The sequence below is a fragment of the Onychomys torridus genome, unplaced genomic scaffold, assembly GCF_903995425.1.
Source record: "Onychomys torridus unplaced genomic scaffold, mOncTor1.1, whole genome shotgun sequence".
Taxonomy (NCBI): Eukaryota; Metazoa; Chordata; class Mammalia; order Rodentia; family Cricetidae; genus Onychomys; species Onychomys torridus.
Window position 1 is genome coordinate 4,025 of NW_023412065.1, and position 11,519 is coordinate 15,543.

Here is an 11,519-nt window from a genome sequence, read left to right on the forward strand (position 1 = left end):
TTGCCACTCATTTCTTCCCTGGTTTTGTATTTAGAAGAAGCTGAGCTGGAATTTCAGGGGCTTAAAGCTGACCAGAACTAATTTTTGTGTTTCATATCATTAAACACACCTTGGGGTAATTTGCTGATTATTGGTCAACAGAGCTTATACCAGGCACCTAGAGGTGTTGGTGGTGAGTCTTTTAGTCCTGAGTTTTTACTGACAGTCTGTTTGGAGTTCTTATCCAAAACTATTACTGTTTGATGGACCATGTCCCTGGGCCGTATTCACCGGACATGTCCTCTTATTCTTCAGGTATGACACATTCAGACAGTTCTGTAAAAGAAATATGAAAACATGATGATAGAGATGGATGCTTTCTTTCTCTTCAGATTCACCAAGACACAAGACTCACCAAACATGTTGCCTTTACTCAAAAAGTCGCTGGAGCTGTTAGTTTGCAGAGTCAAAGCCATGCTTGTCCTCACAATTGTAGAGAGGCTTTCTGGTTGGGAACTCTCAAAAACCGAGACTTACAGGTAAGCCTGAAGTTCAGACCATCAGTTATGAGCTCCTACGCCCATTGGTGAGAACATCAGAAAAATGTGAGACGTCACCTAGGCCCTGATCTTGCTTTTAGCCAGTTGTAACCCAACTGCCTGGGAGGCTGAGGCAGAAGGATCACAAGTTCAAGGTTTGCCCAACTACAGAGTGATTTCAGGACCAGCCTGGGCAATTTAGCAAAGCTGTTAAAATTAAAAGTCAATAGAGGGCTGGAAATACGGCTTAGGGATAGAATATTTACCTGGCTAGTATGTATAAGGAACTAGATGCAATCCCCCTTAGTGTGAAAAGAGACTACTGTTATCACGTCTGTGGTTGTTTAAGATTATAAAACTAGTTAGGTGGTGGTGGTGACGCATGCCTTTAATGCCAGTGCTTGGGAAGCAGAGCCAGGAGGATCTCTGTGAGTTCGAGGCCAGCCTAGTCTACAGAGAGAGATCCAGGACAGGCACCAAAACTACACAGAGAAACCCTGTCTCGAAAAACAAACGGGTTGGGGATTTAGCTCAGTGGTAGAGCGCTTGCCTAGCAAGTGCAAAGGCCCTGAGTTCAGTCCTCAGCTCAAAAAAGAAAAGAAAAGAAAAACAAGCAACAATAACAAGAAGATTATAAGAGTAAAGAGACACTCAACAGTTAAGAGCACTGACACTCTTTCAAAGGGCTCAGGTTCGATTCCCAGCACTTACATGGTGGTTTACAACTGTCTGTACCTCTAGTTTAGGGATCCAACTCCCTCTGCTTGCCTCCATGGGCCTGCATGCATGTGGTACACAGACACACATGCAGGTAGAACAATAATAGATGTAAAAATAGAGGTTAAAAAATTTCAAAATACTATTTAGCGTGGCAGTGGTGATGCACACCTTTAATCCCAGTACTCGGGAGGCGGAGGCAGGCAGATCTCTGTGGGTTTGAAGCCAGCCTGGTCTACAGAGCGAGTATATAAAATGAAGAATATAAATGAATAAATGAGAATATAAAAAATGAAGCTTGTATAGAATTATATATCAGTTCCATGGGCATCTTAGAAACCTGGAATTGAACAGCATTTCCCTAAATGATAGATCAGAGGTTGTTATGTTTTTGTTTTTTATAATATTCTTATAACTTTTTTCTTTTTTAAAGAAGTTATATGTATACAGTGTTTCTGCCTGCATGTATCCCTGCAGGCCAGAAGAGGGTACCAGATCTCATTATAGGTGGTTGTGAATCACCATATGGTTTGCTGGGAATTGAACTCAAGACCTCTGGAAGAGCAGCCAGTGCCCTTAACCTCTGAACCATCTCTCCAGCCCAGTTCATATGTTTTGAATGGCTAGAATATTTCTTCTCTATACTTAGAAACTTGGCCTTTCTCAAAACCATAAATGTGCTCATTACAACCCCCCATTTCTTCTTCTGCTTCTACGTTTTAGGGTGAAGAAATTGTTTCTCAGGATCCCTCTTCCCCAGAGAGCACTTCAGAAGACAGTGAGGATGACATAACATCCCACGTCTCCAAGAGCACAGCAACAAAGGTATCTGCACAGGCTGGTATGGTATTGGTAGAGCAATTTATTAAGTATTCTTTGTTAGCACAAAGTACAGGATTTTTCTCTGCTTATGTCTATTGTTAAATACTTCTGTACCCATCTCCATTCCCTACAAAAATCTTATATGAATGCTTTGGGATCCATAAAAATATAATTGCGTCATCTGAGGCTCCCTCGAGTATCTCTAAAGGTGTGTTGAAAATTTTTTTACAACTTAAGGGGAATTATATCTCAGTGATAGAGCATTACTTAACATATACATATTTGTGCATTCAATCATCTGTACCAAAAACAAAGTGGAGATGTTTTTCTCCTAGTATATAGTGCCCTGTTTTCCATAATCTTGTATGTAAATGTGTTTTAGAAGGGAGAAAAGACTAGCATGTTCTGTGTTAAAAACAAATTTAAACCATTTCAACTTTTTTGGCAGGCCTGGCTGGCCTAGAACTTACTATGTAAACCAGGCTAGCTTTGAATTTTGCAGAGATATGCCTGCCTGTGCCTCCCAAGTGTTGAGATTAAAGGCATGCACCACCATGCCTGGCCATTTCAGCTTTTTGTTTGTTTGTTTGTTTGTTTTTAATTGTATGTGTATGTTTTGCACGTGTTTTTCTTTGAATCATATGTGCGGTGCCTGTGGGTGCCAGAAGGGCCTGTTGAACCCACCCCCACACCCTTCCAGGAATGAAGTTAGAGTTGTGAGCTACCATGTGGGTGCTGGGAGTTGAACCTGGGTCCTCTGGAAGAGCAAGCCAGTGCCCGTAACACTGATCCATCTCTGCAACCCCTCACCTTGTTTTAACATACAAAATTAAAAATAAATCAGAAGCTTAGAGTCAGCTGCCACTACAGAGGAATAAAATAATACAGGTCCTCATTTTCTGTGGACAGATGTGGATTTAATATAAGCTAAATAAAAATATGTACATCAAGTTTGCTCAGTTCACTTTTCTAGATACCAGGCAGTTTAGCTAAAAGCTGTGCACAGGAATACTGTGCATTATGAAGTCTGTAGGCTCTATTTTAGACCTATAATAGATCTCTTCTTACTCTTATAAGGAATCCAAGGTGGTCAGTATGCTATGCTTCCAGTACAAAAATGTGGTCCTTGTAGAGGAGCAAACCAGTTTCATGCTGGACTCCTGTTGATAATTGCCAGTACTTGTAGTAACCATTGCTTTAACATACATAATACATATACAATTTTGCTTATTATCCCTTTTATGTATGGCAGAGCCCTTGCTATGTAGCCCAGACTGCCTTTGAACTCACAATCCCTCCTGTCTTAATCTCCTGAATCTTGGACTACAGAGTTGTACCATACTAATCCTTGCTTTATATTGAATTGATAATGTGACTTTCTATGTTTATGCCTGAAGAACAGCTGGAAAGCTCTGGCTTATTTAAAGATCATGCAGATTTAGTTCATTTGTAAATAATTCAGTATCAAAATGACCTCCAGGCTGAATGTGGGTGGTTCACATTTTTAATCATAGCACTATGGAGGCAGAGGCAGATGGATCTCTGTGAGTTCAAGGCCAGCCTGGTCTACATAGCAAGTTCTGAGCCAGATAGGGCTGCACAGTAAGACCCTGTCTCAACAAAACAAAAACCTTTCTCTATGGTCTTGGCTTATAGTTCATGGCAAGAATTGTAGGGGAGACAAGCACATTCCTTTAGTCCTAGCACTTAGGAAGCAGAAGGAGGTGGGTCTCCCGAGTTTGAGTCTAGCCAAAGGCTATATAATGAGACCCCATCTCAGAAATCAAAGAAAAAAAAGAGCTGAGCATGGTTGAATGTGCCTGTAATCCCAGCACTTGGGAGGTGGAGGAAGCTCACAAGCTCAAGGTCCTTCTTGGTAACATAGTGAGTTTTGAGATGCATTCTTGAGCTATATGAGATCTTTTCTCAAAAACAAAACAAACAAACAAAAACATAACAGGAGGGGACTCCTGCTTTAGCTTACAAAGGTTTTTAAATTTCCATTGCTTTAAGAACAGAAATGGCTGGGGTGGTGATGGCACACACCCTTTTTGTTTGTTTTTTGAGACAAGGTTCTCTGTGTAAGCTTTGGAGTCTTTCCTAGAACTCACTCTGTAGCCCAGGCTGGCCTCGAACTCACAGAGATCTGCCTGGCTCTGCTTCCCAAGTGCTGGGATCAAAGGTGTGCACCACCATCACCCAGCAAGTGGCACGACCTTTAATCCTGGCTCTCAGAAGGTAGAGGCTAGCCTGGTCTACATAGAGAGTTTCACAACAGCCAGGGTTATTACACAGAGAAACCCGTCTTGAAAAACAAAACAAACAAAAAAAAACAAAACAAAAAAACACCTGAAAAAAGAAGAAAAGAAAATGGTATAGTGTACATCTGTGAGAGCTGTGTTGCAAGAACTGGCCTCAAGTACTTTTTTTCCTCTTCGTCCTTTAGGATGGGGAAGATGAAGCAAGTGATGGACACAAGGACCAAGATAATGATGAAAGCGATGACAGCTCTGACTAGATCCCAGGACACAACCGCCCTTCCTCGTCTCCGGCAGCCTCTTACCCTTTCCTCTTTGGGGTGTGAGGTCTGCTCTCTGCTTTTCAACCAAAGCTTCCCGTTTCTCTTCAAGAAGGGGTTTTTATTTAACTAACCAGTGGATTTCACAGATTGTCCAATATCCAGGTCCTGGCTCAGGTTTCCAATGTAGCATCCGCCAGTGGTTTGGATAAATATGGCCATGCTGCTTCTGCAGAGTGAGTGCTCTGGCTAGCCTTTGGGGGCTAGTTTTGATACTGACTTATTTTAAAATTTAGGAAATAAATTCTTTTCTGAGTTTTGCCCTGAGGCAAGACCTTCCTCCTCACTTTAGATGTGTCTCGTTATTCAAGTTTGTGCAATCATATCGGTGCAAACACTTAAAAGTATTGTTTTCTTCTGGGAGAAATGACTTGAGCTTTGTGTCAGGGACCAGAAAGTCAGAAAGAACATAGTAACTACCTTTGAACTGGGTTTTTATTTTGTTTTGTGACAGGGTCTCTCTGTAGCCCTGGCTGGCTATTGTAGTATTTGTTCTGTTGGCCAGGAGGGTCTTGAACGCTACTTAATTTTTTTTCTTTCTTTTTTTTTTTTTCTTCGAGACAGGGTTTCTCTGTGTAGCTTTGTGCCTGTCCTGGAAATCGCTTTGTAGCCCAGGCTGGCCTCGAACTTACAGAGATCCCCTGCCTCTGCCTCCTGAGTGCTGGGATTAAAGGCGTGTGCCACCACCTCCCGGCATAGACAAGGTTTCTGTGTAATAGCCCTAGCTGTCGTCCTGGATCTCGCTCTATAGACCAGGCTGGCCTCGAACTCACAGAGATCCGCCTGCCTCTGCCTCCTGAGTGCTGGGATTAACGCATGTACCACCACTGCCTGGCTACTTTTGAATTTTTAACTTTGTGTATAGGGGGGAGGGGCACATGTGTGCTGTGGGTGCACAGAGGACAACTGTTGAGCGGGTTCTCCCTCCGCCTCGTGGGTTCCAGGGATCAGAATTCCAGACCCTTTACCTGCTATAGCACCCTCACCAGCTTGCTTTGAATTTTTGGCTATTAGTATAAAACAAAGGAAAAAAGGCATCATTAAACACCTGCTGGCATCGTATGTATATATAGTATTTCTTTCCCACATTATTCTGATTATGCCTAGAATCTAGTTGTAAGAATCCATACAAAATAATTATAGTTTATTAGAAACAGAACATCGGAAGCTAAAACAGGGGATTCTCCATCTTCTGCCAGAAACCCAGTCTCAAGGCTGCTGTCCAGCTCTTCTTGCCGTGCTAGTAAGATTATTTAATATTTGTTACTATTTTTACCCATACTGGTATTAAAGTTGTCTTGTTGTTGACATTTATTTGAAGAGGGAAAGCTGTTTTCAAGTTAATCTTTAACCCATATGCGGATTTTTGACCCCTTCTTCCTCTGGTACCCAGACATCCACACATGTCTTTTCTTGGCATCCCTTTTCTTTGCCAGTTCTATGGCTGTCTTTGGCATTGAGTGTGTTCACACTAGGCTGGCTTTTTTGTATGGTAGCTTGGTCACTATGACATCTGTGTGTGGGTATTAGGCTGACTGAATGGCCATTCAGCTGTGCAGTGGAGATGTTCTTCCTTGCTCAGTGTCATTGGTTGGTCCTGTTTCTGAAGAGAAAGGGAGGAGGAAAACTTGTCCCAGCTTGACTGAGAGGCAAAACAGCTGGCATGACGACACGGTGTAAGCTTTGGGTACATACCAGAGAGCATGGTATGGGGCATGGGTCAGATGGAGACCCTCTACTTGGAGTGCTGCAGGGCAAAGGTGCACTTCTTGTACGTCGAGTAGAGCAGGAGGATTGAGCGGAGCATCTGTTTGCACATAGTCACTGTCATCTGGATCTGAGGCTCCTTGAGTCCAGTGGGCCACTGGTGTTCCCTGCTGATAATTTTGCAGAAGGCTGACTTGTCTGAAACTCTGAAGGTTCCAGTCCACTTGGGTGGCTGGGCTGTGATGACCCTACCGAAAACAGAATCTACTCCCTTGAGACGGACTGGCTGGGGCTTCCTCACAAGTCCTTTCTTGTTAGTCACTGCTCGGAGCTCTGAGGTGTGACGGGGTAACCTGGGGCTCTCTCCAGGTGCCACAAGTGGGCTGTCTAGGACAAGAGTGACTTCTTGAAAGCACAACTGTACCTCAAGGTCAGAAGGGGTGTGTGGGAAGCAAGGAGAGGCCCTAAAAGGGTGTTTGGAGCAAGGAGTAGGTGTTGTGTGCCGCAGCCATTGGAAGCTCTCATCCAGTGGGGTCCATGGTGACCAGAGCTGGTATCCTGCCATTGACAGTCCTAAAGGAAAGGAATCAGACATGGAATTTCCCTGCTGTGCTTTTTGGAAGGGGAGAGGCATGGCTGTTCAAATTCATATCGTCTCATTACTGACTTAAAACTGAATGGTCCCCACTGAACAGATGTCAGTACATGGCAGGGATCAATAGATCTGTAAAGGCCACTGCTGCACACACTAAAACGTCCCCTGTAAGAAAGTTCACCCTTGCTACAGATGACGTGGATTTGTCTGAAATGCAGTATCTCAGTCAATGCCTCTGGTGGGCACAAGCAGCTGGACTTCATGATGAGACATTATTTGATGGGAAGAAACTCAGCCCGTGTCTTACAAGTATTTGTACTTGGTATAACCCTTAAACTAGCAGTTTTAACCTCATTATGGATTTGGTAGAAATGCAAGCTCTTGGGGCCCCATCTCAGACCTACTTAATTAGCAATGTGGGATGGGGCATGTTTACATGTATGTAAACCCTTCAAAGAGTCTGTTGAACCTTACAGTTTACAGATGACTTACAGTGTGGCTTCTAAGAACCTCCAGTTTTCACTCTTCCTTATGGAGACATCCAAGAAAAACAGTCCCTGACTTGGTGGCTCATGCCTTACTGTGATCTTAATGCTTGGAAGGTCGAGGTGGGGAGGTCATCACGAGTTGAGGCCAGACTGTTTACACAGTGAGTTCCAGGCTAGCCAGAGCTACATACATAGTCAGGGGGAAAGTACTGGAGAGATGGCTCACCAGTTCAGAGTACTTGCTACTTGTTCAGGGGACCTGAGTGTGGTTCTTAGCTCCCATGTCAGGCGTCTTACAGCTCTCTGTAACTGCAGCTCCAGGGGATCCAACAGGAGGATCTTCTGTTTTCTATCAGTACCTGAACATACAGCTGTAAACATAATAAATCTTTCCCAAAAAAATCCCATCACTTCAGAAGGCAGAGGCAGGTGATCTCTGAACTCAAGGACAGCCTGGTCTACATAGTGATTCCAAGACAGCTGGGGCTACATAAGCAGACCCTGTCTTCAAAAAAAATTTTTTAAATAAAAAAATAAAAGACAACAACAGCAGAAAAACCCAACCCCAAAACAAAAATATTGCTGGGACAGTCTCCTCTTGGCCCTAAAAGCACGCTGATCAAGAGAACATTACAGAGCACTGGGTGGTTTATACAGCACCTTGGAAGAGGTACATTCTGTGAAGGAGAGTTTTCAAGGGCCAGCCTTTAAAATTTGTTCATTCCCCTCCCCCATACATATGGGTACATATATTTTCATGTGTAAGATACTGGATAATACCTTGAATACCACAAGAGGAAGTGCTGGGAGGATATTAACTCAAAATTTACTCCAAATAGAATTTTGATTTTCTGTCATTCTACTTGCAATTGACAGTGCCTCCTGGAGGCACCTTCTCTTTAGCACCTTCCTCTTCTGTGAAGGGTCATTCCAGATCCCTTTTCTGTCTAAACCCTGTGTGCTGACCCATTGCATCACTGGGTCCTGCAGGTAGGTCCCTTTTTTTTCAGCCAAGTCAAAATTTTTGTCCCTCTTCTGCCACAAAAGACAACGACATGTCTTGTCCAGTGGTTACCATCCCCAAAAGGTTGACACTTTCCCAGTTCATTAAACATAAATCAAGGGTTGGGATTTAGCTCAGTGGTAGAGCGCTTGCCTAGCAAGCACAAGGCCTGGGTTCGGTCCTCAGCTCAAAAACAAAACAAAAACAAAAAACAAAACAAAACAAAACAAAAAAAACCAAACCCATAAATCAAATGCTGGCAGTGGTGGCGCACGCCTTTAATTCCAGCACTCGGGAGGCAGAGGCAGGTGGATCTCTGAGTTTGAAGCCAGCCTGGTCTACAGAGCGAGTTCCAGGACAGCTAAGGCTGTTACATAGAGAAACCCTTTCTCCAAAACAAAACAACAAAATCAAAAACAAAAAATTGCTGGTAACATTCCAAAAGTGCCCTTTGGAGTGATTAGGACAAAGGGAATTTGCTGATTTCCCCCAGTTGATAGCGTTTCTCACCGTCTATGCAGTGCCCTTGCAAGTTGCTACGTTTCAAATATCTGAGCTGCCTTAGGATGAGAAACTGACACCAAAGGGCAGCTATCTATTCCTAACTGGAAGGCTTCCAGTGCTGGGTATCTTGACTTTAAGAGCACATTGCCAGTGCTTGTCATTTCAACACTTGAGAGGCCCAAAGCAGGATTGCGATGAGTTCATTAATGGTCTGGGCTACATAAGGTAAGATCCTGTCTTGGTTGAAAAAAAAAAAAAAAAGAGACAAAAAAAACATCCATGAGGGGGCTTCTGGTATACCACCATGGCAAGGTGAATGCAGGGTGTGTGAACAAGCTGCTGTCCTAGCCCCACACGGGAAACACCTGATTCTCCTGTCCAAAAGACTTCCTTTTTGTAGGCGCCTTCCTTCTGAGGAACCCAGATCCTCAATTTCCCCACCTGGGAAAGGGGAAGGCAGCGCCAAAGTGCAGCTGAAGTCCTCGGGAACTGAAAAATCCCGAGCCGCTAGAGTGCTTGGAGAACAGGTTTGTCTCCTTGCAAGTCCCTCCCGAGAAGCGGGAGCCACACGCCCCTGCCCGAGGCCGGGACAGCGGTGGGAGCCCGGGCCCGGACCCACCATCACCATCCGGGCCGGGAGCTCACCTACTGAACTCCACACGGATTGCACGCTCCAGAGTAGTGGCCGCATCTTTTTCCCACCCGGCACCTGGCAACCGCCTTTGTGACTCAGGACCGCGGGGGCGGGGCAGGGGCTGGAGGCGCCCTTCTGGGAGCCGTCAGATGCTGGACAGCTCCACCCAGCCCTTCCGTTCCTCCCCATCCCATCACACCCGTGTGCATTTGACAAGGGCACAGAGGACAAATCCCCCACGTCAAAGGCTGTGGTCAAGTACGGAAGTTCCAAGACCGGAAGTTGGTGTTAAAAGTCAACCTTTATTCGTTGTTCCCTGGCTCATACTGTGCGCCAGTGTCTAGAAAGGTTTTTATTTATGTACTGGAAGGGCTCCAGGGCAAACAGAATTATAAATGTACACCTGTTGAGAGAAAATACATCTTTCCTTAACTGACTGGAAACTTGACTTCTTTAACTTCAAAATATTACTTTTAAGTTTATGTTTGTCTGTTTGGGCTTATGTGCAACATGTCTGTGCAGGAGATCTTGGTGCCAGAAGAGGGCTATCAGAAACTAGATCCTCCTTTGCAAGAACATAAAGTACTCTCAACTGCTAAGCCATCTCTCCAGCCCTATACTTCTGTATGTCTTCTGTTAAACCCTAGAATGCTTCTGCCTCGTGTCCAAAGCTGAGAAAAAGATGTTTCACCATTCCAAAGTCATGCTGTGAGCAGCACCTCCATTAGCATGAATGGCAGTGGGAATCGGAGTCGACCAATGATTTTCAGTCTCTTATAGTACGAAAGTGCCTGGAGGAAGGATTGAACAGATGAATTAACAACTTGTCTGCTCTTAAACACAGAATTAGCCCTGAGTTTTCCCTACTGTAGAACTTATTGTTTAATTTTAAAGAATTGTTGGACAAGCTGGCATTTTGGTACACACTTGTAATCTCAGCACTCATGAAACTAAGGCAGAAGGCATGAGTGTAAGGCTAGCTGGCATGCACAACAAGACACAATGGGAAAACACTTTAACCATCAAGATGGGCCTAAGGTAATGTTTGCTGAGACTAAGGGACCCAAGGACTGGGGTCAGGCAGAGACTTGGGTTTGAAAGATCTACAGAATCTTGAGGCATTTGTCCAGTGCCTGGTGTGTATATGTGTACTCCCCATTACAGAAGGGATAAACAAAAAAAAGAATTTGGATGGGAATCAAAAACCAGACAGCAGAAAATAATGACACCTGAGAGAGAGGGAAGCACTCTTGACTTACAACGTTTTTTAGTCTGTTTTTATCTTCCTCCTGATTAAGAGACACCTGCTAGGGGCTGAAGAGATGGCTCTGTGGTTAAGACCACTGACTGCTCTTCCAGAGGACCTAGGTTCAATTCCCAGCGCCTACATGGCAGCTCACAACTGTCTGTGACTCCAGTTCCAGGGCTTCTGACACCCTCACACTGACATACATGCAGGCAAAACACCAATGCACATAAAATAAACCTAAAAGAGACACCTACTATTTAAAAGGCAAATAAAGCTGTCATTACTGCACAGTATTTTTTTTTTAATATGTAAGTCCCCAAAGTCGAGACCAGATGTCTAGAATTGTTGGATAAAGAGGGGTTCATACTGTTATGACGATCTATACACAGTCGGCTGTGTAGTCTGCCCAGATCTAAGGGACATGTTCTGGGAGGTACCATTTGCTATTACCTCCAACTGGTGTCCAGCAACTCAGAGTCTCCTTATATTAGTCAACTGCAGTGAAATGCCCGAGCCTTCTTAGGAAGAAGGAGACAAACACCACAAAACAAAGCACTGGCCCTGGCAAATGGCAGTACCCTGTGTGAGGAGAGAGAAATCACACAGGGAACAAGAAGCAGGAAGAACTGGGCTGCTAAGTTCGGCTTGTGTAACAACCGGCTCTGGAGAACCCACTCCAGGAACTGGCATTCTAGGGTTAGCAT

At 44.2% G+C, this 11,519-nt stretch overlaps 1 protein-coding gene and 1 long non-coding RNA gene across 2 annotated transcripts; one reads left to right on the forward strand and one right to left on the reverse strand.

Moving 5' to 3' along the window:
- The first annotated feature begins 467 nt into the window (after positions 1 to 467).
- Positions 468 to 4,902, forward strand: LOC118575472. The gene is made up of 3 exons (XR_004943869.1): positions 468 to 518; positions 1,959 to 2,060; positions 4,504 to 4,902. It is a non-coding gene; the product is annotated as an uncharacterized LOC118575472 (long non-coding RNA).
- Positions 4,903 to 6,342: 1,440 nt separating this feature from the next.
- LOC118575471 (FANCD2 opposite strand protein) lies at positions 6,343 to 7,691 on the reverse strand. Its single transcript, XM_036176016.1, has 2 exons — positions 7,652 to 7,691; positions 6,343 to 6,915 (listed from the first exon to the last, which is right to left on the reverse strand). The coding sequence occupies exon 2, from the start codon at positions 6,905 to 6,907 to the stop codon at positions 6,371 to 6,373; it is 537 nt and encodes a 178-aa protein (XP_036031909.1). The 5' UTR covers positions 6,908 to 6,915; positions 7,652 to 7,691; the 3' UTR covers positions 6,343 to 6,370.
- Positions 7,692 to 11,519: the final 3,828 nt, after the last annotated feature.